This window comes from Colossoma macropomum, unplaced genomic scaffold, assembly GCF_904425465.1.
Source record: "Colossoma macropomum unplaced genomic scaffold, Colossoma_macropomum, whole genome shotgun sequence".
In the NCBI taxonomy this organism is placed as follows: Eukaryota; Metazoa; Chordata; class Actinopteri; order Characiformes; family Serrasalmidae; genus Colossoma; species Colossoma macropomum.
The window spans coordinates 579744-606869 of NW_023495942.1; the positions used below are offsets into that span (position 1 = coordinate 579744).

At 37.3% G+C, this 27126-nt stretch overlaps 2 protein-coding genes across 5 annotated transcripts in view; one reads left to right on the forward strand and one right to left on the reverse strand.

Moving 5' to 3' along the window:
* The first annotated feature begins 1433 nt into the window (after positions 1 to 1433).
* LOC118803674 (nuclear body protein SP140-like protein) lies at positions 1434 to 13609 on the forward strand. Of its 3 annotated transcripts, none has more exons than XM_036564138.1 (12): positions 1434 to 1585; positions 4536 to 4915; positions 6360 to 6476; positions 7056 to 7189; positions 7731 to 7784; positions 7928 to 7960; positions 9190 to 9244; positions 9684 to 9839; positions 11179 to 11312; positions 11417 to 11479; positions 12455 to 12579; positions 13273 to 13609. In XM_036564138.1, exons 2-12 carry the CDS (start codon positions 4546 to 4548, stop codon positions 13313 to 13315), a joined length of 1284 nt encoding a protein of 427 aa, XP_036420031.1. In that variant the 5' UTR covers positions 1434 to 1585; positions 4536 to 4545; the 3' UTR covers positions 13316 to 13609. The 3 variants fall into 3 exon arrangements, with proteins under 3 accessions (XP_036420031.1, XP_036420030.1, XP_036420032.1); XM_036564137.1 differs by having other exon boundaries at positions 1435 to 1585; positions 12452 to 12579; XM_036564139.1 differs by having other exon boundaries at positions 1440 to 1585; positions 6369 to 6476; positions 12452 to 12579.
* A 1738-nt stretch (positions 13610 to 15347) lies between these two features.
* LOC118803672 (heat-stable enterotoxin receptor-like) overlaps positions 15348 to 27126 on the reverse strand; it is a 33312-nt gene continuing 21533 nt past the window's right edge. For both annotated transcript variants that reach the window (XM_036564131.1, XM_036564132.1), the window contains exons 15-28: positions 26241 to 26312; positions 25087 to 25191; positions 24683 to 24769; positions 24181 to 24313; positions 23670 to 23807; positions 23074 to 23162; positions 22415 to 22506; positions 22078 to 22236; positions 20143 to 20335; positions 19756 to 19930; positions 19094 to 19192; positions 18794 to 18888; positions 17321 to 17397; positions 15348 to 16739 (exon numbers count right to left, since the gene is read on the reverse strand). In XM_036564131.1, coding sequence (XP_036420024.1) covers positions 16565 to 16739; positions 17321 to 17397; positions 18794 to 18888; positions 19094 to 19192; positions 19756 to 19930; positions 20143 to 20335; positions 22078 to 22236; positions 22415 to 22506; positions 23074 to 23162; positions 23670 to 23807; positions 24181 to 24313; positions 24683 to 24769; positions 25087 to 25191; positions 26241 to 26312 — 1689 coding nt within the window. In that variant the 3' untranslated portion in view covers positions 15348 to 16564. The remainder of the gene's footprint in view (positions 16740 to 17320; positions 17398 to 18793; positions 18889 to 19093; positions 19193 to 19755; positions 19931 to 20142; positions 20336 to 22077; positions 22237 to 22414; positions 22507 to 23073; positions 23163 to 23669; positions 23808 to 24180; positions 24314 to 24682; positions 24770 to 25086; positions 25192 to 26240; positions 26313 to 27126) is intronic.

Sequence of the window (27126 nt, forward strand, 5' to 3'; positions counted from 1 at the left end):
GGCCAAATCACACGACATCCACAGACCAGACTTTGGGAAGCCCTGTGTTAGAATGTGATAAGTCTGGTATTTTAAGGATTAAAACATCATAAACAAGACACCAAACATAAACTGATGATTTATTCACATATTTAAAGAATTTTGAGTAAGTTATGATACAGTAAATATATTTAACACATGCTGGGCTCTAGAAGGTTGTGAGGCTTGGTCCTGCTGATGGCCATGGCAGGATGTTTATGTTGTTGTTCGTCAGCTAAAGGTATGTAATATGTGTTTATTGTGTTGTTTATTGTCTTGTTACTGTGATTTGGTCTTTCTGCCCTGGTGTTTAATAAAGAGCACTTCTCATGGTGGAATTATGTCTCACTCTATGTCAACGCTGCAATATTAACAGCTGTTTGACAATTGGTTCTATATTATTGACAACACATGGATATTCAGCCTGCAGGCAGTTTAGTGCATTCATTCACACTGAAGTTATCAGAAAGGAGTAAATAAATGTTTTGTAAATTATATATATTTTTTCTATAAACAGACAGATGTATAGCGGAGAAGCAATGCAGTTATAGCAATGCAGTTAAACAGGTTCAAGGTGAATGTGCTTTTGGCTGTGCTCTCGTATTCTCATAGCAACCTCGTCTAAATATTGACAGCAATCAAAGATATTTCTTGAAATTCACCCTGAAAACTGTTTCTGTACCATACAAGTAACTTTTTTCATCATAGGGTTTTTCAGTTACTGAATCGTGTGTATAATTTGCACCTGTATTAGTTTAGTCACTTTCTTGCTGGCTGTAATACAACATCCTTCTGAAGTCTGTAAGCAACTCACAGGGTGAGATAGCCCTTTTGAAGATTAAGCAACAACATGCTATAGATGTCATATAAATGAAACATATAAATTTGATCATGCTGATATTTACTCCTCTTCTTTGTGGTCAAGAATCAGTTTACACTGTTTGACACAGTCTGATTTCACTAATCATATTTATTTTGATGAATATATTATAAATATATATTTAGGTGGGAAATTTTAACTACTTCCAACAAAAACAGATTTCTATTGAATTGATTGTGTTTTAAGTTTAAGTTACAACTGGCCCCTCCGTCTGACACAATGAAGTTGTAATGTTTGCACTCTGTCACTTTCGCTGGAGTTGCTAATAAAAGAATGTGTTGGAAACAAAGTTTGTTCTCATTTATACGTTGAATGCATAGAAAATGATCTCGCTCAGATACTTTTAAAATTATAAAGCAAAAAACAAAATGTGTTGCTCTCTACTGTGATAAGCAGTCAATTCGAGGTTCTAAGAATTTTACTATGAAATGAAACTGAAAGGAACCTGGGTGTGTTCAGGTGAGAAGAAAGGTCGAGTCTTGTTCTTATTTTTGCAGTCAGTGAAAAACAAAAAGAGGAGGAGAGTGAGAGGAATGGAGGAGTGTAGAGAGAAATGAAATGTAGGAGGAGAGAGAAGAGGGAGGGAAGAAAAGCAGAATAAAACTCCTCCACCTCTCAGCTGATAAGTGTGTGTGTGTCTGTCCATGAGCGTAACTTAGGGAGAGATACCAGATCGTGTCATACAAGGTGAGTAAATCTTTCACATTCTGTACGTATCTGGTCCGTATTTTCTTTCTGTGCTGTCAGTGTTTGTGGTTATTTTCCTTATTTTCGCTGATGAACACAAGATGTTAGAGTGGAATAACAGCGACAGCTTCAGGGTGTCATATCTGAATGATTCTAAACACAAACTTGCATTTACTGTTAAAACCGTCAGTCTTTTGAGTCTTTTTGAATGGATTTTAAGTGACTTCTGGAATTTAGAGACTCAATTCTGATATCATGAATCTGGTCTGATGCATGCGCACGCTTAAAGGGCTTCTACTTATTCTATAAAATTTCTGCATAATTCATAATTATATGACTCTGACATCTTTACAGTGGTGGTGATTGGAACCAGGAGTCACAATGTCTGCAATGCAAATATAGCCATTTATTTACTATCCAAACCAGTGAACCTATATGTGTCTTTGTCTCTGTTTTTAAATGTAACGTTGATAATGGTGAAATAGTGTAATATGTTTTAGGCTAAAACTTTATGTCAAAACTAGTGTAAAATATTGTTGTGGTCATCAGACAACATATTTGTAACCACTTCATATAATAACATTCTTTGATGTAACTTTTAGGGACTGCTTATACCTTCCAGTCACATGTTTATGGAGATCGGATCAGGTTCGGGTTTTGATTAACCACAAAAAAGCCAGATGTAAACACCCCAGGATGTATTGTGATCCTTTTTTAATGTTCACTGGTACATTTTATCAAGTGATAGCTGGTAAAAAATTCTAATTTGGATTATTTTCCCCTTAGCCCAAATGTGGTTAATCAGTCAGGACGTATTTGGTGTCAGCAGTTTGCTCATTAACAGCTGGAGGTGTACAAACTTCCATTACTTCATTAGCAATGTAGCTCCAGTTAAATAATAAAGAAGTAAACTTCAGACACCAGACAAGTCTTGGTGGATCAAGTACATCCAAAGTAGAGCAGAAATTGTGTAAAAGAGATTTTTGTTGATTATCTTATTTAAATCTGGGCTGAGGCTAAACTCTTAACACCACAGATCTTCTAAACATGTGGATCATGTGCTTTTTACATTGGAACACAGTATGAGAGTTATTAGGCTTTTAAAGAAACCTGTCTGTATGGATCACAGATGCTTAAAGTCCACAGTTCCTTTGATATAGTGGAACAAAACAGTGTGAAAAGCAACTGTCATAGTATAGACTTTAAAATGCAAACAAAGATCGGAATTGTCCAGGCTATGATCTTCCCTGAGGTCCTTTATGGAAGCGAGATAGGAAAAATATTGATGCCTTTGAACTTTGGTGTTAGCTGAGACTTTTAAGAGTACCTTGGATGACAAAGAAGACAAACAAATGGATACTCAAACAAATCAAGCCTCACATTTCACTTGAAGCCCAGAAAACTAAACTGAAGTTTATTTTACACATATTCTGAGAAAAACTAATTAGTTGGAAAAGACCATTACACTTGGAACAGTTGAAGGAAAAAGAGGAAGAGAATGACCAGCAACAAATGGTTGGATACAATACAAAAGTAAAAACACAAAGAGGAATAACGAACCAGTCCAAACAGACAGGATATCCTTGAGAAACACTTTACATATAGTCACTACCAGAAGTCACAACCAACTTGACAGCACTTCTTAATAATAATCAAAATACAGCTGTAAAAAGAGCTGTGTTGGCAGATTACCTATTTTGCTTCCTAGTGATCCTCACTTCGTAGCGAATATCAGGTTGTTCTGATATGAAATGATATGCTGTGCTGTTGTCGAGCAACCTCATCTGTGAATTGTAACAGCAATCAGAGATATTTCTTGAAATTCACCCTGAAAACTGTTTCTGTACCATACAAGTAACTTTTTTCATCCTACGGTTTTTCAGTTCATTTGCACCTGTATTAGTTGAGTAACTTCTTGCTGGCTGTAATACAACATCCTTCTGAAGTCTGTAAGCAACTCACAGTGAGAGATAGCTCTTTTGAAGATTAAGCAAAAACATGCTATAGATGTCATGTAAATGTGATATTTGATCATGCTGATATTTGCTCTTCTACTTTGTAGTCAAGAATCAGCTTTAACATTATAAAGCAAAAAACAAAATGTGTTGCTCTCTACTGTGATAAGCAGTCAGTTCAAGGTTCTAAGTATTTTACTAGGAAACGAAACTGAAAGGAACCTGGGTGTGTTCAGGTGAGGAGAAATACAGAGTCAGTGGAAAACAAAAAGAGGAGGAGAGTGAGAGGAATGGAGGAGTGTAGAGAGAAATGAAATGTAGGAGGAGAGAGAAGAGGGAGGGAAGAAAAGCAGAACAAAACTCCTCCACCTACGTATTTGGTGTCAGCAGTTTGCTCATTAACAGCTGGCAGTGTACAAACTTCCATTACTTGTGTAGAATCAAGCTCTTCTAGTTCACTTAGGGCCTGTTTACAACTTGCATTAACGTGTGCTTTAGGTGATTGGATCCCCATCTTTACTTCTGAAAGACTATGCCTCTCTAGGATGTTCTTTCTATACCCAATCATGTTACTGACCTGTTGCCAATGGACCACCAGGGTTTTTTTTAACATTACACATCTTTACCTTGCCCGTCTTGTCTTTTGTTGCCCCGTTTGAACTTTTTTGAAACGCGTTGCTGGCATCAAATTCAAAATGGGCATATATTTTTCAAAAACAATAAAATTTCTCAGTTTCAAAATTGGATACGTTGTTTTTGTGCTATTTCCATCTGTACTGTAGGGTTTAAATGATCTGCACATCATTGCATTCTGTTTTATTTACATTTTGAACAGCGTCCAAACTTTTTTGGAAATAGGGATATTAAAAAATTGGCCAACGTCTTTGTTTCTTTTCCTACTTTTCAATTGAGTAAGAACAAATACCTGCAAATGTATTATTATTCAGGTTGAAATGCAACACTACTATATTGCTGATGTAATCTTTACTTTTCAGGGAAGTGCTAATGATGGCTGAAGTGACAGAAACAGAGATGATGACTGAGACGGAGACAGATTCTGACTGTCTGAGTGAAGAGGAGCAAATGAAGACAAGAAAACAAAGGGGGAAGAGAAAGATGATGACTGAGACAGAGACAGATTCTGACTGGTTGAGTGAAGAGGAGAAAATGAAGACAAAAAGAAGAAGGAAGAGGAAAATGATGACAGAGACTGAGACAGATTCTGACTGGCTGAGTGAAGAGGAGCACATGAATATGAGAAATCAAGGGAGGAAGAGAAGGATGATGACCAGGAGCTGCAGGAAGAATGGTCAGCTAAGACTGTCACCTGTCCACAATTCTAATCAGGAGATGCCCACCCAGAGCCCTGCAAGCAGTAAGTCAGCATTCATCACGGATTCAGGGCAAATTGCAAAGTGGTATGAACAGTTGAAAGAATTGAAATTACATAGTTTTTAAGTTTATACCAAACGTAGCAGATCAGCTAAGATCATGTTTGATGTCTGAAATTTGCTTCTTTACTTTTGCCCTGGAACTACGAGGCTAATGTAGCTAACAGACACTACTTATACCTCACCAATAAACATTGTGCAAACTGCAATATAACAAAACAAAATGACAAAAATGTATTCAGAACTGTTTGTCTGAGTAATTATTATATACAGTACAGTGCAAAAGTCAGAGGACACCCTTTCATTCATTTAATTTCAAGTCGGCATTAAAGGTGTTCTTTTCAGCAATTGGAAAAAAGCAGAAAACATTGCATTTACACCTAATTCTTTTCAAGAGGTTCGCTTTCAGTTTTCAAAAAAAATCTGTTATGCTTTTTACACATCTTTAAAGTTCAGTCTCAGAAGTTGATTGCATTTTCTGCATCTTGCAATCCAAGTAATCCCAAACACAAATTCAGACTTATCAGTCCATAAAATCTGACTTCACATTTCAGATGTAGAGTTTCTGTGTTCTAGTGCAAAGGTCCTTCTGTTTTGTCTATTTCATTTTCTCAGTAATACACATCCTTTCAGACTCATAGTGTTGAGTTGTCTTCTCACAGTGGAAGGATGGACAGAAACAACTGTGGATTATTTCAGATCTGAAGCAAGAGTGAAACTTGATTTTCTCCTCTCTCTTGTTTGGAGTCCTATTATCTCTGCAGGTTTTAATACATTTTTAATTCCATTCTTGGAAGCAGTTTTTTAAAAACTGTTTTTCCTGTTTTTCACCGTTCTTCCTTCGACTTTCCCCTTACTAGTGAAAGTGGATTATCTTATATCTGATCTCCTCAGACATATTTTACTGAAAATTTAATAGCACAGAGGGTAGCTCTGTCCCTTCATAGCAGAAAGGGCCTGGGTTTGATTCCCCAGATGGGCAACCAGGGTCCTTTCTGTGTGGAGTTTGCATGTTCTCCCCATGTCTGTGTGGGTTTCCTCACACAGTCCAAAGGCATGAAGTCAGGCAAATTGGACATGCTAAATTGCCCCTAGGTGTGAATGTGTGTGTGTGATTGTATATGTCTGTCTGTTTGCCCTGTGATGGACTGGCCACCTGTCCAGGGTGTTTCGTGCTTTCCGCCTAATGACAGCTGGGATGGACTCCAGCACTGCCCCCCCCACATGACCCAGAAGGATAAGCAGCTTAGACAATGTGTATGTGATCTCGTGACTTTTGCACAGTACTGCATTGCGGAACTTTAAAACAAATCCCAGAAGTCCATGGCTAGGATGAAATGGTGCATGTTCCTGTTCAGGGCTTTAAAGCACCTTCCAAACTTCCACTGCTACATTGTTTAACATAAACCTGGCTCTGCTAATGTATAGTCATTTCAGGGCCCTCAGTGAACAAGAGGCTGGAAGAACACATCAGGAACAAACAGGCTCTTTCAGTCTGCTGTGAAAAGAAAGGAGGCATACTGTATAAGGAAAAGTTCAACAACAGTGAGTCTGAATATGTTTCAGTATATTTGTATCAGAGTTTGGGTGAAGTCACACTCCAAGCCAACTGCTTTTCCTGCAAATCTACAGAAACATTAAGTAAATTTCACATACTGGAACATTACTGAGCCCCTAGTGGCACTGTGAAAAAAATATTTTCAACGACATTGCATTCCCTTGCAATATTTTCGTATATTTTTCCTTGCAAAAATGTTGCATTCCCTCACAAATCCATTGCATTTGCAAGGGAACACAAAATTATTTTTTAACCATGTCCCTTTAAATACAGCACACTATAAATAAATAAACATACATGCACTATATATATATATATATATATATATATATATATATATATATATATATATATATATATATATATATATATATAGTGCATGTATGTTTATTTATTTTAACTGGAAAAATAAAAAATATATGTTTATATACACATATATTTCTACTCTCTTTATATCTCTCTCTCTCTCTCTCTCTCTCTCACACACACACACACACACACACACACACACACGCACACACACACACACACATATACACACAATATCAACCCCCCCTTCTCTGCAGGTGAGCCATGCATCCTCTCTGAAGGACAGTGGTTCACACCCTCAGAGTTTGAGAAGTATGGAGGAAAGGAGAAAAACAGAAAGTGGAGAACTAGCATCCTTTATCGCCAGTTTCCTTTACAAACACTCATAGAGGTAAATATGCAGAACATGTAAAAGCTCACACTGCAGTCTATAGTTCATATTCAGTCAGTATAAGCACACAATGAAGAAGGTTTGACAACAGAATGAATAAATATGCAAAAATAAATACACAGTTGCATGCAGAAGTTTGAGCACCCTTGGTCAACGTACACGTTTTGTTGATTTTCTAAGTGAAAATGCTCTTTAAAGAGCACACTTAAATATGACATTTTTCTGAAAATTAATGAACATATTTATTTGCCAAGCTTCACATACTGGAATAACAAAGTATAAAATGTGCCATAACTGTTACACAGGCTACATTTTATGTTTATTTTTTTCCCTAACATATTAAATTCAGCAAATAAACAGTAAGCATGTTCTCTGTAGCGTATATGTACTTACTTTCACCTAGAAAAACATCTTAACATGGCATTTGACTAGAGGCAACCCACATATGATTTAGCTACATTATTTGTTCTTGCACACATGCAAGTGTAGAGACTTCATTCTAGTCCTCTTACTCTTCTTCTCTTTAATGTCCACTGTGTAGGGGGGCTTTCTTTCATCTCCATCATTTAAACAAAAGAAGATACAGGATAAAGAGGTACTACAGTCTCTTCTTGTGTTAAAAGATTCTTGTTAATGTCTCAAATTCTTACTGAATATTTTTTTAGGGCTTGAAATATGTTTTTCTCACAGTTCTCTGTTTTTTGTCTCAATTCTTGCACACACTGCTGTTTTCCAAAGTCTTCACCTGTTGGCAGGGGCTCATTGGGACAGGTAAGACCAGTGAGGTCAATATAATGTGTGTAACCACTGTACAGGTCACTGTAAAGTCTGTAAAGACTGCAAAAGTAACTAATGACTATGACTATAATGAAGATCAATGTGTAGTGACTGTAAAGGTCACTATAATGACTATAAAGACTAGAAATACTGTAAATGTTTCTGTGAAGACTGTGAAGGTCACTATAAAGACTGTTACGTGTACTGTAATAACTTTACTGTAATAACTGTAAAGATCACTGTAAAGATAGTGATGACTGTAAAGACTTAAAAATCACTGTAATGACTAAAGGGGCACTGCAGTGACTAATGATCTTTATAGTCATAGATCTGTGCAGGCTATGTAATGACTGTAATGATTGCAAAGGCCTATGTAGTCTAGAACTATTGACAGAAATATTTAATGAAACATTCCTGATTAATAATCAATAAACTAAATATTAGCTAACTTGAGTATTTGGAAATCTCCTGAAAAAAGGTAACATTCGGAAACAGGCTATAGACTGCATGCATTTGGGATATCACCTCTAAAGGGGATGAACTCAATGAACTCAAAGAACTCTTGAACTCACAAAAAAAAGAAACTGTACAAAGTGTAGCTACTAATTAGGGCTGAAAGGAAGGGAATTGTTAGATGACAGTATAAATTATAGTAAACTTCTGAACTTGGGTGAAGAAGCTGTATAAGATGACCTTGAGAGGATGAAACGATTAGGTCAGAATGGTTTTTAAAAATTTGACATCATGTGCATTTGGTTTTAAGGGGAGCCAAAAAGGGTGCAGGGTTTGAATACAATGGGGACTAAGATGATATGGAATTGTGTAAAAAGGGGTAGGGTGATTACTTCACCAGCCCAAAAAGGATATAAAAAAGGGATGCTTCGTGATGATCTTTGCATTGTGGTTGTCCGGGAACCATCTTGCCACTTAAAGCTCAATAAAGAGAAGGCCTTTTCCTTCCTTCCACAAGAACTCAGCGGCTGAAGTTTTTTTATTCCTTTTTTATTCCGCTTTATCCTTTTTTTTTTGTTGATATTCTTTTTGTTCTTTTAATTCTTTTTAAAGATGTTAGACTACAGATAGTTATTAGGGCAATAGCGTAGAACATATTAGAGATACTTGTATATGTCTAGACCCTGGGCAGAAGAGACAGATCTTGGTCGCGACACTATTCTGTGTCTTTATGTTTGAAACAACATATTAACATCTGTTTGTCGTTTTAGCCACGGTGCAGGAGAGCGCTGTTTACATCCAGTGGAAGTACCAGACATGTTACAAGTTAGTGTCTTTATCATTTACTTTGAAAGTCACTAACTCAAGTACAACCTTGTATACAGTTCATATCTGATGCATTTTTGTGATATTTAATAATGTTATTATGACTGGAAAAGGCCATTATTTGGATTGAATCATAATAATATCAATAATAATAATAAGAAGAAGAAGGAGATATTGTATTAAATATTGACATTTGCTGTTGTGACATTTTAGTCACTTTAGTCAGTCTGAATTTGTGTCAGAATTATGTGACAGATATGTTTAACAAATACATGAATACCTACCTACTTATGATTCATCTAAAAGCACTGAGATGTGGATGTGTTTGAGTAATGAGATGTCATACTGTCCTTACAAATGTGGGTTTGTAATTTAATTACATGTATTTGAACCATGGGAGAAAACAATTTTACACACAGGCTTCCACTTTTGCCTACAGATGACCATACGACTGAGATTATTAGCCAGTCCAGCTCAGATGACAGCATTAGTTATGAAGAAGACCCTGCTCATGTGACACAGTTCCAAGGCAAATCTTTTCCAGTCACATGTTCTACAGGGAGAGGGGTTCTATATAAAAGTCGCTTTGCTACAGGTACATGTTTATGTCTAATGCTAAACCCTTGGTTTCAGTAAAGCAGGTGTGCTAGTCTTTTTCAGGTTAATGTGCTTAATGTGCTTATTGTGCATATCTCAAACACTGCATAATGCTGAAAGGCTTTTCCTTCTGCCACACACATCATTATTCCTGTGGCTTATTAAAGAGCTTATATCTTGTAGAAGAGGTTTAGTTTTTTTCACAAACAGGCTGTTTTTGTTTTTGTGGCTTTCTACTATTTATGCAGATGATCTCTGTTCTGACTGGCTGTCCTGTATTGTGTTTTTTCTTCAAAAAGAGGGCTAAACTACTGTAGGCCAAATGTGCTAGTCTTCTTGGCCAAAAAAAGGTCTGGAGCTTAATTTCTAAAATAAACGGAGTAATGAAATAACTTAAGCTTGGGAGAAGGCCCACACCCGAAACTCCTCCTCCTCTTACATTCTACGCCCTACATATTCTCCCTTCTCCCTTCAGCTTTCTTGTGACAAAAAACTTCCCATCCTACCACCACCCCGTCTCCTCGCGGTCTTCCATTGACTGTAACCGCAATATTGGTCAGAAAAATTGCTATTTGATATTAATTGTTTGGCCTTGCATACTACTTCAGCCTCTAGTGAGGAAAACTCAGTTTTACATTATATGGGCCCTTTAATTAGAGTTCAGTCTGGGGGCCGGGTTCACATAAGTGTCTTAAGAAAATATTCTCAAGTGTGTTTTTTCTTAACTTCATTCTTAAGAAAAATGTTATGAGAAATTTTTATTCTTCAAATAACTTCTTAAGAATTATCTTATATTTTATTCTTAGAACAATTCTTAGAACAAGCAGTATTCTTGAAAATGTTATGTTCTTAAATGTTTTCCTAATCTTACGATAGCCTCACAATTGTCTTAGAGTTGACAAGGTAAGCAAATCTAAAGTACATGTACACTGCCTCTACTCCTGTCCATCCTCATATCTTGCTTTCCACCATCACCCCACAAATATCATATTTTCCAGTGAGAATTTTTTTCCTGTTGACTGTTTCTTCCACGATTATCTCTAGTTCTTTTAAATGCTTGGTTTGATGTTTTGCTCTTCTGAGCAGATTAAACTAAATAACTAAAATAACCGTTAATACAAATTCAAAATGTCTCTTGAATTCTTACGTTTTTTTCAAGAACTGCATTTAAGAACACTCTTATGAAGTTCTTAGTGTTTGTTCCAAGAACCTTCGCAAGTTTTTTTTTAAGAAAGCTTTTGTGAATCCAGCCCCTGGTCCTTTTATTACTGAAAATAAAGCACTGTGTAGTGCTGTGGTCATGTGGATTTGGTGTAATTATTGCATGTTTTTTCCAGGGAAATGTGATAAATGCATCAGAACAGAGTATTCCTGGCTGAGCCCTGAGGAGTTTGTCAATCTGAACATGAACAACGGAAACTGGAGACGAGATATCACCAGCCATGGAAAAAGCCTGCGAACTCTGATAATGGTAAAGAGCAGTTGCAATATTCTACACACTCAGGCTGCAGTTAACCGTTATTTGCCATACAAATGGTGATAAAGCAGAACTGATTGTTGTTTCCTTCTTTTTAGAGCAAGGTGTTAGAATTTCATGGAGTCACCTGTGCATGTTCCACCTGCAGTAAAGAAAACCTGGTATGTCCAACCCACACAGCACACAGGCCTCTTACCAGAGAGAAATCTCACATCACTTTAGCACCGTCCGCTCATCAGAGTGACACCCTCAAGGTCACTGGATGCAGCATGTTGCTTTGCGTAGTGTCCAAAAATTCAAAACCATCGTCTTTAATCAAGGTACACACAATGGTGCCAATATTCGCCCTAGCATGGTCAGTTATACCTCACTGTCTTTTGGTTGTATTACGCAATTTAACTTTATAGTCAGTGTACCTATGAAGGCTAACCGACATGACAATGTCTGTACACTTTTTGAACTACATTAAACTCTGCAGCAAGTCCACGCAGTTGACTGGCTCTTCCACCTATTGATAGCTAATTAAGATGGCATCACCAGTTTTATTTCATTTATAGGTAGCATCTTAGGTGTTGTCTCTCCTGTTCACAGAAAGCTTTTAACTTCTTTAAATTCATACTGCTCACTCATCCAGGGCTGAAGCCACAGGCCTCAGTAGTTTACATTCAATGTAGCCCTTGTCAAAAGTTGCTGCTCTCTGAAAATGTAACTGCTGCACCAAATGAATGTCTGTCGTGGAAAAAACCTAAGTAAATACCTAAATGAGGATTTCTAAACAGAGTCCTCTACATTCTCATTTGTAAACGGTGCCACTGCTGTATGTTTTCCCTACTATGACGACTTTTGCTGCATTGAATATGGAAGTGTTCAAAGCTTTCATTCAATAATGGTAAAAAAATCTAGGCTATAAATGCCCAGAGTTGGATTTTTTAATCTTAGGTTTGGATCCTCTCTTAAATTCTCCAGCTTAGAACATAATTATTGATATTTCATATCCATATTTATTGATATGTTTACTTTTTTATTTTGTTTACCACCCAACAGATCAAGACTTACTTTAAGGTTTTTTCACATTTAATGCAAATATTTCTATGAGTTTTTGTTCATGTATATGTGTGCATTCTTAACCTCAGCAGGACCAGGACAATGATGACGAGTGTTTCTTCTGTAACTCTGGTGGTGACCTGGTGTGTTGTGATGAATGTCCACGAGCTTTCCATCATGACTGCCACAGCCTGCCTGCACAGGATGACACACTGGGGTGAGAGAGAGAAAGAATCTAAACGACATTAGTACAGGGTTGCCAACTCTCACGGTTTTGGATATTGTCTCAAGCTCTCATGCCGTGCAAAGAATTCTCAAGCCAAATGACCGATTCACTCAGAACAAACCTTACTACTAATTACTTATCTCAAAATGTAATGTTTTTTTTTATTACCTATTAGTTCCTTGGAAAGTGTCATTTCAGTACTCATTACTTTTAAGCTGCTTTTAAGCTCCAATTGGAAAGTACAAGGTAAAATTTGTTATTCATTTAGAAGTAAGTAGTCAGTCAGGGTAAATGTCATTTATAAGGCATTTAAAAACCTAGAAACTAGTTGGTAAAAGAAGTTATAAAAACAGCTGTTTCAATACCCATTTTTGCTCTAACTTGTACTAGGCATTCAGTTGTTTAATGTTTTGGTTCAGAAGTGTTTGAAGCTGGGTTAGAACAACAAATGTGGACCAGCTGGGGGTCTCTGTCGACTGGTTTGAGAACCACTGGTCTACATGTTAATGATGAACTGTGATTCAAATGACTGTTTTAAGTAGGGTAACAGTGGATGCACACATGTGCATGCAAAACTAAAAATCTGACTCCAGTCTCACTCCAATCACAGTTACCTCACAAAGTTGGCAACCCTGTCAGTGCAGCCTGTGTTTTTATTCATCCTTATGTGTTTTCTGTGGGCAGGGATCCATGGATCTGTTCCTTCTGCACAGCAGCGAGAGATTAGAGCACTTTGGAGTCCTGTAACACAACCCTGCACAGATAGCCACCTCTGTTTACAGTACATAATACAATACATATGTATTTATATACTAACATTCCATATTTCAAAAAAACAAACTTGTAGCATTTGGGGAGAACTCTGTGTACAATGAAAGCATGAATCAAGGTGGCCTGGTTTTAGCACTACAGCAGATTTGATTAACCCTAATGTTAAAACGAGAATAGGCCCTTTTCACATTTCCAGGTTCTTATTTCCATCGTTTTTTGTTAGCAGGTAATTGTGTTTCCGGTCAAACCAAAATAAATGGCGCAGTCCAGCTTTTAAGCATTTTGCTGTGCTCCTCAGAGCCGCAACTCCAAAGAAAAAACAGCCATACTTGGGATTTCATAAATTTCCAGCCAAACACACACTTGAAAGTCAAAAATGTCATTTTCAAAGAACAGCCTATAGCCTTTATTCTTCCTGGTGTGTGTTGTGTGTATATTCTTGTGTAAATCGCTCTGCATCACTGCCTGAGATATGTGGGAGGTCCTTAAGCCAAATTGTGAAACACCTCATTTCCATGTTTTGAAACGAGTGCCAGGCTAACCAGAGGTGTTTCTACCTGCTTTGACGCTATTTCCTCTTCACGGCATCAGAGTGTGAAAAGGGTCTATTAATGTTTTTTGTATCATATATTGTGTATGTCTGGAACAGGCTGTAGCCTGATGTTATGACATTGTGGGAAATGAGAGTGTTTAGAAATTGTATCTAGCAAGTTGGCCTAAACCACGACCCTATCTGGACCCTATCTGGACGGTTAATGATGATGACGATGATGAAGTTGGCCTACCTATTTTATTCAAATTTTGTACTCCACAAAATTTGAAAAGTAGCATTTTGTCTAAAACTGCTTAACCAGCAGTGGGCCGCCCAGAAAACGTTGTGCAAAAAGCCAGTGGGCCACCAACTTTGCCATGAGAGGGCCAACAGTGGTAGTGGCACACTATCCTCTTGCTACCTGGGAAATCCCCTTGCAGTAGGTTGTAAGAAGAGCTGGGTCACTCCATTCACTGCCAGTAGCTTACGGGTGAAACTCCAAAGCAGTGTGGCGGCGAAGCTGATGTGCCAACCTTTTGTGAAAACCTGCTGGACCCATATGAGAGCAAAGTCTTTTGTAACAATGATGGAGAGACTTTGAGTAGAATCCAAGTGTGAACTATACTTTGTTAACAAAAGGGAAAAATTCAAAATCGTATTGGGTAACCAGGATAAACAAGAGTCTGAGGTAACAAAAAGACTACATTTAAATTCACAATTGTGGTTTGTAACCAATTATTTCACCTGTATTCAGAAATTTCATTTATGATATATGAAATTAATATAGCCAGCAACACTACTTGTATCTTCATGATACTTGTATGTTTTTTGTGCTATATATGTTACTTGTATATTTAGGGTGGACTATCTGGGTGCAAGGAATGTAACAAATCACCTACTCCTCACAATTTTAGGTCTTATCTCTTGTTTTCTTCTACTAAGGCCTAGCTAGCTGACAGGAGCTCCAGTAAATCATTGTTCAGTGGCCTTGAGGTTGCAGGCTACTTTTTCTCGAAGAGACCAGGTGTGAGAAGGCTTGCTGACCACATATGAGCTTCCTTCCTTTTCCTTAACTATATGTTAACATATATGTTAACACTCTCTTGTTTATTTATATCACAATTACATGTAACCAATGAATTGTAACTTCTTTGTTCTCTGTTAACCAATGAAATGTAATAAACCCCACTTCGGGTATATACAACCTTTGTAACGTTGGTCTGACTTTTGGAGATCTCTGGGTATTTGCCAGGAGCTTCTCCTCGGGCGATAGTTTTCAATAAATATATTACTTTGGAGCATTAATGTGACTCTGAGATTTTACTGTTTTCTGTTTTATTCAGAAATTTCTTCGACACCATACATTTTAAAATGGTCAGAAAACAATAACAAGAATTCAAAGAGAGGGCTCAAGAGAGGGCTATGGATGTGACAAGATTATGCACATACATTAATGTTTACAATAAACAAATATCTTTATTATACAAGGCCTCTTATTATTAGTATGTACAGGAGTAAGGGACTCAATGATCAGTTTCAGTTCATTTATATATGATGTAAAAATATGTTAAACATTAGCTTCAGAAATCACAGTTTGTCATTACTTTAACCACAGTGATCTAACATTAATCCAGCATATTGAATCCAAATGTTTATTATCTCAATCCATTAGGCAACATTTTGTGATGGCATTTGTTATGACAGCAATCAACAGAAATGAAGCTGGTATCTGAGACAAAAAACAGATGCAAACTGGGAGCTTTATTTTAAAAAATCAGCTTCCATTCACTCTGAAAAAGCCCACACACAGACAATGCTGTAGACCAGGGGTTACCAATCCCAGTCCTGGGACGCCAATTTTGTGTGGAGTTACCAGGTCCAGGGTTGGGAATCTGTTTCAGACTGTCTAAACTGCGTTCCTTTTTCTAAGTAATGGGAATGACTTAAATCAATGCTGTGTACGTGTCAGAAGTTATTTTTGTATAGGATAGTGTTGCCTGTGTTTGAATTGCTCAAATTCCAAAAAAGCTGTGCTTAGGCTCCTTCAAGCCCATAAAAAAATAAATAACAACGATTTGAGCAACAATTGAGCTCCACCACTTAAGAATTTCTATAAAATACATAAAACACCGTAACAAAGACAAGCAATTTCAAGTGCTCCACTTTCATCTTTGTCACACAACAGAATTACACATATTCAGATTCAATGTAATTTATACAATTCTACTGTCTAAAGTAGCTCAGATAAAACATAAAATTTATGCAGGAAATATGAACTGAAAGCAGAGCTGATGTTCTGCCACAACCCAAATCCACTCTTAGTCTATCACTTTTGACTCTCTAATCTGGTAACAAATCATCAAATTTCAGCTGCCAATATCATACTTGTAGAATGCAAGTGTGAATCTTACCAGCAAAAGCATGTGGAATTGCAGCTACAGTGGGCCAACACACTGTACATTTTGCCACTTTCCCTGGTGTAACACCTCATTCTAGTATTTCAAAACTATACAAATTTTATGTTAATTTAACCATTTATGAAGCCTTTCTTAAGCTGAATCATGAGTTAGAGTAGGCAAACCCTTCTGCACTGTGCTGGGTTGTGGATGTATATAGTCTCCTACTCCTGCAGCAGTAGGTCAGGTTTTGTATCTGTGTGAATTTGGGTGTGAGCTAAAGGTAAGTGCTGGGGTCAGCCAGGTGTAGGTACTCTGGAAGACCATCGCTACCGTGTCTTTGGCTCCGACGGATGCGTGTGGAGAGTGTCTTTCTCTTCTCATTTCCTCTTTCAGCCAAAGTGGACGCTACCATCTCAGCCAGATCCTGTTGCAGCCGCTGGAAATTCTCCCTGAGGAACAGGACAACAGTGTACAAAAGATTAGAATGGTTTTAATAATACAATGAAAAAAGTGGTGCATTTAATTTATTTAGTCTAATGTGCACATCATTTACACATGAATAAAATATTACATTAACAGAATTACTGCCAAAGTAAGTAAACTGAAGGACAAGGTTGTGTTGATGTATTTTTTCCATTGGAAATTATGCACATTTGATTCAATTAAATACAACTCATACAACTCATTGTGTATGAAACCAATATAGTAGCTGATAAATTATTCTAATATACTGTGCAACGTCACTGGTTTTAAATAAATAGCAGGAAGCTTTAAAAAATGCATGTGTGTAGAATGATGTCTAGAAGTAAACAGAGCTATAGATGATTCTAAAATGACTGAGAAAGCTATATAACATTAACAATTAGGTAAGTAATTAAATTAATATCCCAAATGCCTTGGATTTCAAAAGTGGATATCAAATAGTGAGAGAGGTAACTTGACAAAAAAATCAAAAATACAGGATAATAATTAATTAATTAATTTATTATACAGAGTAAGTGAATAAGTCAAGAAGAAATGGTTTTCTTACGCTGTTGGTGGGGTTGGCAAGTTGTACTTCCTTCCTGTTACACCTTTTAGCCAGTAAGTCATCTCCTTTCCTTTACCCTTAAAAATCACAGACACCATTATAATTTATCAGGGATGCGTTGATACTGACACTGGTATCGACCCAACACCGCGCTCATTTACTCATACTTGTTCTTGTAATAAAGCACCGATACCAATATCCCATATCACCTGACACCATGTGACAGTTGACACACAACTGCTGGCAGTGAATGAGGGTCTGCTCACACAGTGATGTGTTGCATGATGCCATGGAGGTCGAACACAAAGTCGCTGCTCACTTTAAACATTCTGCCTCAGCAGATTCCTTCCAGGCATACATTATTCAATTTTAGCCTGTTTTTAAACACACACAAACACAATCACAACCACTTCCGCAGTACAAGTGGAGATGCATAGGCTAGCAAAATGGAGGCAAAAAGCCAACATTTGCAGAACTAAAGTCTGTTTATGCCGACTTTACTGTGTTTGACTGAATAGAATTGTATAGAGGTATAAATGTTGTTATAGTGTTTTTTTTTTAATTGTCTTTGTAAAATACTGTCTTTGTACTAACTGTTTGGAGATTGTATTGTCCTACTCGTTTACAACACTGCCTACTTTTAGTTTCAGTTCACAGTTTGGCACAAGTTATCAAAGCTGCTCAGTTTCTTGGCATCTTTGGTCAGTACTCAGGTGTGCAGCATGTTACTTTGAAAGCAACAGCTTTAGTGATAATTGATCATAGTCAGTGCTGTCTGTAGTTTCATGCAGCATGTCAGTCAGATCAAGCGTTTTCATACAGTGTGAACATATAAATCGTAGGCTTTCTGCACCCAATGGGCAATTCAAACGTACAATGTGAGTCAACAAAGAACACGATTTCTAAAATCACACAGTATGCCTGGACAATTCATCTACAGCTTCACCAGCCAAACACTCCCACAAGACTTAAAACTCGACAACTGAGCTCCTCGAATGCATTAGCACTGGGACGTGATTCCCTGTGTATGGAGACTGTTAAAAAAGACAGATGAGGATCAAAACTATGAAACGTTACTTTCAGCTGTACAGAAGCGATTAAATGATGTGGAACAAAATTCACTCTTCTCCACTGCAGCTCTACATAATCCAAGGTAACTAATGTATCACGAGTACTAAAAAACATACACTCAAACTCATACTCAATTTGAAAATAATACAATTGATGCATCACTATAAAAATTTGAATTTTAAATATGAACAGTTTAATAATTTACAGTTTAATTACTATTATAGTACTTCTTAACATACTTATACAACAGTTTTACACAATTGCTCACTGATCCAAACATCTGGCAAACTAGAGCAAATGAAAACATGAACAAGGGAAATCAGGGACTGGGACAGGAAATTACTTTCCTACTACAAAATGTCTGACACTGCTGATTTTCAATTTGTAATTTCTAATTTTTACCTTCAGGTAGGTCTCTCCTCTGCTCTCAAATTCAAACTGGCAGTCTGTTCTCTGTAGGATGCTAATGGTGGACTGGCTCACATGGATTCTCAGAGCTGCGTGAAGAGAATAAGCAAATGATGAGAAGAAACTGAGTGAAATAAGTGTTACATTCTGTTTTGCTGGTTTTCAAATAGTGTGCTGTTCCTGTAGCTGTTTCAGTCAATGTGTTAAATGAAGATAATATTTAGCGGGTGAATAGAAAACACGTTTAATGTTCAGTAAAGTTTCTCTAAACCTTTTTGTGTGTGTGTGTCTTACGCAGTCCCGTTGACTCCATTCTTGAAGCAGTGTTGACAGTGTCTCCAAACAGGCAGTACCGCGGCATCTTATTCCCCACAACACCTGCAGCACAGGGACCTACAAACACATTTTAATATTGTTACTGGCTCAAAGACTATTGTATCATAATCCAAACTACAGTCCATCCTATTATCTAAGTAATGCATGAAACAACATGCCTAACTGTTACAGAAGCAGTGTTGTGGGTAATGTGGCACAAAGTAACACACATTACAGTTTTAATTCTTGTAATCACATTACAGTTACTGACTTAAAAATGCATTACCTGCACTGCTTATATGTCTTTGAAAACTAAATAAATTACCTGCAATGCATTTAAATCACAAATTCCCTCTCTCTATAGATATTATACAGGTCTATCCTTGTATGTAATTTCTACATGTTTGCTACTTGTGTCAGTTGACTGAGTGACTCTGTTTGTAAATTAGAGTGGTGCAGTGCGAGAATGGGAAGCGCCATAAATTCAACAAACAATCTGTAGAAGCATTTATCACTCTAATATGAAAATGATGGATAAAGATCCCCGTGCTTGTGGGAATGAATGAGGGATATAGTGAAACATTATGTAAATGTCATCCAAACTATTCCTTTAGTGCACGTGTGCGAGAGTGTTAGAGTACCTGAGTGGACTCCGATGCGAATCCAGAGCGGTATTCCTGGAAGGTGTCGGAGCTGAAAGGTTCCCATAAACTCCAGAATATCCAAAGCCATGAGAGAAATATCTACCGCATGCCTGTTCCCATTCCGCCTGGGCAAACCGGACGCAACCATATATGCATCACCTATCGTCTCCACCTCAAGTGAGAAAGACGACATGAGGAAAAAGATCAGAACAATTTCCAACAGGCCATGCCTTTTTAATTCAGTCCCAAACTTCTACTTTGAGCTGGTTTTATTTAAACTGGCACTTTATAAAGATTCTACTCCATTTATCATTACCTCATTAAACATGGAAAAAGGCTTGTTTTCATCAGGTTACCTTTGAGGCTAGAGATGTGTGTGTTTACCTTATAGACATCATGATTGTCAAGAATGCTGTCAAAGTTTTTGTACATGTCATTCAACATGTCCACCACTTCCATTGGTGTGCTGTGGTGGCAGATTGTGGTGAAGCCCACGATATCACTGAAGTAGATGGTGACTTCATCAAACAACTCTGGCTCCACTCGACCCGTCTCCTTTAGAGAACGCACGACCGGCCTGTGTGTTTAAAGCGTTTAGTATTAAAGGGTTATATGACTTAATTACAAGTATATCTGTTTAAAATATATAAAATACTACTACTACTACTACTAATAATAATAATAATAATAATATTAATGATAATGATAATAAATGACATGTATAGCGCTTTTCAAAAACCCAAAGACACTTACAGATTACAATCAGAGTGAACATGTAACATCTAACGTAATACATATACATAAACTATAAAGCTGACAAAACATAAATACATAAATCACAACATAGAGTAAGAAATGAGATGAGTTATAACAAATTCAAGACAGAGGAAGGTTGTATGCAAAAGAAAATAGATGTGTAAGGTTGGATTTAAACAAAGACAGAGAGTTTGACTGTTAAATTTGAGAAGTGAGAAAGTTCCAGAGGCGTGGAGCAAGTCTGGAAAATGCTCGGTCACTAAAGCTATGGAGATTAAAAGACGGAATATCAAGCAGTCCAGCTGTAGAAGATCAGAGAGAAGATAAGCTTGTAAGGTTGAAGAAGGTCAGACAGATAGGAAGGAGCAAGATTACTGAGAGCTTTATATGTGAGGAGAAAAATTTTAAACTGAATGCAGTATTTTATGGGAAGCCAACAGATGTTTAGGAGAACTGGTATAATGTGATGTGACCGGGTATGAGTAAGGAATTCTGAACCATCTGAAGTTTATGAAGTAATCCCTGTGCTAATGCCTGCGTGAAGAGAGCTGCAGTAATCTAAGCAGCTAGAAATTAAAGCATGATTTAAAGTTTCAGCTGCAGACTAGGAAAGAGATGGTTGGATTTCAGCAATTTTGCACAGGTGAAAGAATGTGGTTTTAACAACCACATTGTCAAATTGAAGTGCAGAATCAAGGATGACACCCAGATTTCGAACCACAGAGGAGGGAAACAAAACAATGTGATCAACTGAAAGAGTAAAGGAGCCAGTTTTATGGAGAGTAAAACTGAAACTGACGGACTGCAACACTGCGTAAGTTTTTAACGGAGACTGCTTGATTTTCTACGTCAAAAATGTGTTAAAAATCAGGCTGACCAATCAGAGCTTCATTGTTATGGTTGTAGCCCAAACAAACGTGCATAAAGGTGGCGAGAGAACTCATCTTGCTTGTAGCAGAGCACAGAAGTTTATACAACATGCAACATGCTGACTATCAAAAAGGCTGGAGAATGACAATGTTATGGTGACTGCATATAACCCATATAAAGTTTATTTAGGTGCATTCTGGCTGTTTATGTCCACAAAAACTCAAACTATTAGCTTCCCTTACTAATGTGCACTCCTTTTAATGAAAGGAGCAATAAGCAGACGCAGAGCCTTGAACAGAAACTGTATTGACTACCTGAGCACCTGAGTACTAACACCTGTGGCCCATTGTGCTCTGCTCAGTCTGGACTATTGAAACAGGTCATAAACACTGAGTATTCTCTAAGCCTTGCTCCTCCCAGTGACCTTTGAATGCTTTGTTTCTGTTGTGCTTTATAGTCGTTCCTTGATGTAGATCTACTGTTTACATTATCAGTTTTATGTTTTTACAAGTTTTGTCTGTCAAATAAACCTCTTGCACTCAAGATTACAAAGAATCACACTGCATGTTACACTTGTATGTGTATAATGTTTTGTCTGTGAAAGTCAGGCAACAGTAATTTTAAATATTCAACATTTAGACATAATGTAATTTTCAGAAAGCCAGTATGTGTGTGTGTATGTGTGTAACTAACCCTGGCAGCAGCATGAAGTTGAGTTGGTCCGCTCGGTCTCTTTCTGCCTTGTACAGGGCAGTTCTCTCCTCCACCAGGTGCTCCAGGTTACGGGAGTACATCTGCAGCCGCCGAATCAGATTATCCATGTAGCTAGCATTGGCCTGGTTATTCAGGTTACTGTGCGAATACAAAAACTTCTTTTGTTTGTCAAAATAGTATAGTATAGTAACAAAGTTAAGGTTGTACAGTAACAAAAATGAACAGAAAAGGTGAAACTGTGGTAAGTATGTCTTTCGGTCACAATAAAACATGCTGGAATTTACAGTATACAGCTTGTCCGTTTAGCTGAACAAACCTGAAAATCTTCCCCAAAATGTTCTCAATCTTCTTAAAGTCCGGCCTCTTCTCCGGATCCTCGTCCCAACAGCTCTTAATCAGCACATACACCTTGACATGGACAAACATATGTTAAAATCTTGAATTCCATGAAAGAAAGTGACTCCTGGAGAGTTATTTTCCAACAGTGTTTGACTTCAGCTTGCATTTAAGTGTTAGATTAGAGCATGGACTAATGTTTGCATGAGTGAGCATGTGCAGGGTTAGAAACCACTGGATAATGGTGCATGAGTGTATGTATTTTGCCTGTGTGTGTGTGTGTGTGTGTGTGTGTGTTAGAACTGGGTCATTAAACAATAAAAATTATTATAACTTTATGAAAATAAAAAATAATTCAAATCTATTCGTTAAACCGAAATGAGCAAAAATGTGAATTATGTAAAAGGGTATAGATTTGAGGAAAACACTTCAGAAAAAGACGACACTGTAACAGAAAAAGGCCACACGTCCTCCATATTGTGGAGCTGGAGTGATATTCTTACATTAGATACCTTTTCAAAAAACTTTGTAGACCTTACATTCAGCATTTAGAAAAAACATATAAAAATTATCAATAAATATGTACTTTAATTTTTTGGCCATATCAAACAGCTAGTTCTGTTAAAGACTTCTTCTTACCTCTACTTCTTTCTCTCCAGCGGTCTCAAAGTTGAGATCTGGTCTAAAAATGGTGGGACCACTTGGACACTGAACCTTGTACAGCTTCTCTAGAGAGGACAAGACAGGAAAGGAGAGTGAAAGAGGGTTGGAGAGAGAGATGAGAGGAAAAATTGAGAATACTGATATGGCCAGAACCAGTGTCTGTAAACTGTATTATATTTGCTTTCACATTACACAGCTTGGCAACCACCTACACTACTACAATATATTTGGTAGCATATGTAGACAGACTGAGATGGAGTCAGTCCAAGAGTTACACACACTCATCACTGGCAGTCTTGAGTTGTGTTTCAGTCTGTAGTATACAGCCATGCTTAAATAATCAAATTCAGTTTTGGAAAGAAGTTTCAAAGCTCAAATCTTACAATTTGTAGTCAGTGTTGCTAATAACCAATAACAATCTCACTGTTATGAACACTGCAGCTGCAGAGACACTTGTAGAGTCTGACAGAGTTAATGTCTTACTTGATCAAAAATCATCCACATCAAAAGCAAATCATGTTTGATTTCTGTAATATAATGACGTGTTTTTAGATCAGTGTGTTGGGTTTTACCTGCTATATCAGTGCAGCTCTCATTGTAGAAAGGACACTCTCTCAGCATAATCTCCTGAGCAATGATGGCAAAACTGTAAACATCTCCCTTCTGAGAGGTACCCTGCACACGCATGTGCTCTGGAGCTGTCCACAAGTCTGAGAGATACACATGAATAGAGATAAGAAAAAAGAAATGAGGAGATAGGCCGACAGTGAGAGAGAGAAAAAAAAAGAGAAAGTGGGAAAAAGAGAGTGAGAACAATGAAACAATGAAAAAGCAATGCTCTTGATTCAAACTTCAAGTTAATAAACATAAAGGCCAAACTGTGCTGGTATACTTTATTCATGTGAAAATAAAACATTTAAGTCAGGTACATTAAATTCAATGCATGGCTTTTTTAAGTGCAAGCACCTAAGCCCCCTTACTAAACTAATTCTTTGTGTAGAAATAAATGAAAGTTAACATTAGTAATAAATGGAAAAATCTCATAGAAAAGAATACCATACAAACAAAATGAAAAAGACAAACCTTTTCCTGGTGTCAGGATGGTGTTGCAGCCAAAGTCAGTGATTTTGACCACCATGCGGTTGTCTACCACACAGTTAGTAGACTTGAGCCTCCCATGCATCCCTATATTGCTGGTATGCAGGTAGGACATGCCCTGATGTCGCCACAAGAGGGAGACACAAAGCACACATTTAAGGTTTAATTATGTTTTAGCTCTGGAAAGAACCTTGTCCATTACAGTGCCTTATCACAGCTGTCATGTCAAAACATTGAAACACTGACAACTACTTGAAAGTGGCAACCACGCTTTACATTGTGTGATCATTTCATGACATGAAACATAAATGGTCCAAACAGACCAATAAAAATGGTCCAAATGTAGTTGTAATATAATATTATTACATAACATTAATACTCAACGTTTCAGTTACAGTTTAAGAGGTGCAAGTTTTTGTTACAACAGTGAAGATATGCTCATTTATGTCCCTTATGAGTGATATTTTCTCTGGATTACTGTACATACCTTTGCTATATCATACATGACAGATATTTTAAACTCCAGGTCCATAAAACTCTCTTCTGGATACGAGATTTTATCATTGAGGACATACTGATATAAAGAAGCAAAAACAAACACAATAAATATATAAATATGTTACAGTAAATGAACCACCAATTTCTACTAAATGTAAATTGCAACTGTTATCCTTGAATGGAAAGTGCTTTGTATGCACTGTTACACAATTCCAAGAAATCCCAAGTTATGTGCATGTGAGTTTGTGCACGTGCATTAGGTAAAAATTAAAGCGACAATGACGTCCATTGTTATATACCGATGTGTGGAGTATCTGTGTGGTTTGTTACAATGTTTCATGCAGATGAGTAGGAAAGACTGAGAGAGCAAACGTATGCGTGTTTGTGTGTTACCCTGAGGGAACCTCTCTCGCAGAATTCAAACACGCCAAACACTCCATAGTCATACTTCACTGTACCATAAAACTTGGTCAGGTTATAGTAATCAACCCGGAGAAGCTGGAAGAAAGAGAGAAAGAGAGAGAGTGGGAAAAAGAAATGGAAATGTTAATAATTCAATAATCAATAAAACCAACAATCAACAATTATCTCCATGTTTATTTTTCCCATTGTTTTTTTCTGCACTGAATTCACTTCATTTAAATGTGTTCATGATTTAATCAACACAGTTAATGCCAAAAATTTTTTTTACATTTTTTATCATGTGGTGTATATGTGATGTACATATTTGAGTCAGTGCATTACTTCAGAGACATTATAAAGGAAGAGAAGAAAGTTGCGCCACACAATAGAAAAAGCCAATCGAACTTCTGGTAAAGATGCAAATGGAAAAAGCCTTGTGGTCATATGCATAGTAGCCAGAACAATCCCAGAAAAATACCAGAAAATACCTGAAAAAATAACCTGAAATATATGTCATTTAAGACAAATGCTACAAATCATTTAAGCAATTTTTGTCAGATTTTACCTTTTACCTTAGTAGTGATTTCTAATACGTTTTTGAAATGTTAAGGTGGCTTTTAGCTTTGGGTTTATAGGTCTTTCTCTGCAGCCTGGGCTTACAAAACTGGAAATAACCTAAATAATGTCTGCAGAGTGGTCAGACCTTCCTATAAGGACTTTGATTACTCTGAATGAGAATAAGTAGTGATATTGATATAGTAACACTGAAGAATGTGTGAACTGAGTCAAAATAGAGAATGAAATGACAAAACAACAATAACAACATCATACAAATCAACTGTGATATGAACGGAGTAAAGTGTCAAAATGCTGAAATACAACAGCCTTCCTGGACAGTTTTATATCATGTTCACACACCAATCTAATGGCCTCTATTTACACAGTTGAATATTATATAGAACAAATAACCTGAATCACATTTTGACCTAATAGTCAGTCAGGCAGATATACCCCAGCCAGCCAGCCAGGATGTGTAAATAAGGAACATCTCATAACAGACACGTTTTTAAAAGTGTGAATAATGGACAGATTAGGCACATGGGTCAATAACAGAGAGAAAGAAGAGGAGGAGAGTTTTAACTTACAGAATTGAGTTCAATGCGCTGGTCTTCTGAGAAATTTCCATCTGTTTGCCGCAGCTCTTTAAGGATGACAGGCTAAGAGAGGGAAAGAGAGAGGGGGGGATGAGGGTAAGACAGAAAAGATGGAGAAAGAATAAAGACAGCCAGAGACATAGAGATACAAAGAGAGAGACAAAGAGAAAGTGAGGTAGAGAGTGATTAGAGGGTATTGAGAATTTTGCTAGAATATACACTCACCAAGCACTTTATTAGGAATACATCCTTGTGTCTACACTTATTATTCATTTTATCATCTCCGCTTACCATAGAGGAAAAGCTAGAGCACTTTGTAGTTCTACAATTACAGACTGTAGTCCATCTGTTTCTCTGCATACTTTGTTAGCCCCTTTTCACACTGTTGATCAATGGTTAGGACCCCCACAGAACCACCACAGAGCAAGACTTCTGTGGGTGGTGGATCATTCTCAGCACTGCAGTAACACTGACGTGGTGGTGGAGTGTTAGTGTGTGTTGTGCTGTTACGAGTGAATCAGACACAGCAGTGCTGCTGGAGTTCCACTCACTGTCCACTCTATTAGACACTCCTATCTTGTCAGTCCACCTTGTAGATGTAAAGTCAGAGACTGTAGCTCATCTGCTGCTGCACAGTTTGTGTTAGTCATCTTCTAGTCCTTCACCAGTGGTCACAGGACACTGCCCACAGGACACTGTTGTCTGGATATTTTTGGTTGGTGGACTATTCTCAGTCCATCAGTGACACTGACGTGTTTAAAAACTCCAGCAGCACTGCTGTGTCTGATCCACTCAGACCAGTGCAACACACACACAGTAACATGCCACCACCACATCAGTGCCACTGCAGTGCTCACAATGACCAAATAATACCTGC

What these genes read in the sequence shown, in the direction of transcription:
- LOC118803674 (XM_036564137.1), top strand. Translation starts at nt 4,546, where the DNA reads ATGATGGCTGAAGTGACAGAAACAGAGATGATGACTGAGACGGAGACA. An exon ending in CACCCAGAGCCCTGCAAGCA is followed by an intron (nt 4,916 to 6,359) that starts GTAAGTCAGCAT and finishes GCTAATGTATAG; the next exon opens with TCATTTCAGGGCCCTCAGTG. An exon ending in GCAGGGGCTCATTGGGACAG is followed by an intron (nt 7,961 to 9,189) that starts GTAAGACCAGTG and finishes TTGTCGTTTTAG; the next exon opens with CCACGGTGCAGGAGAGCGCT.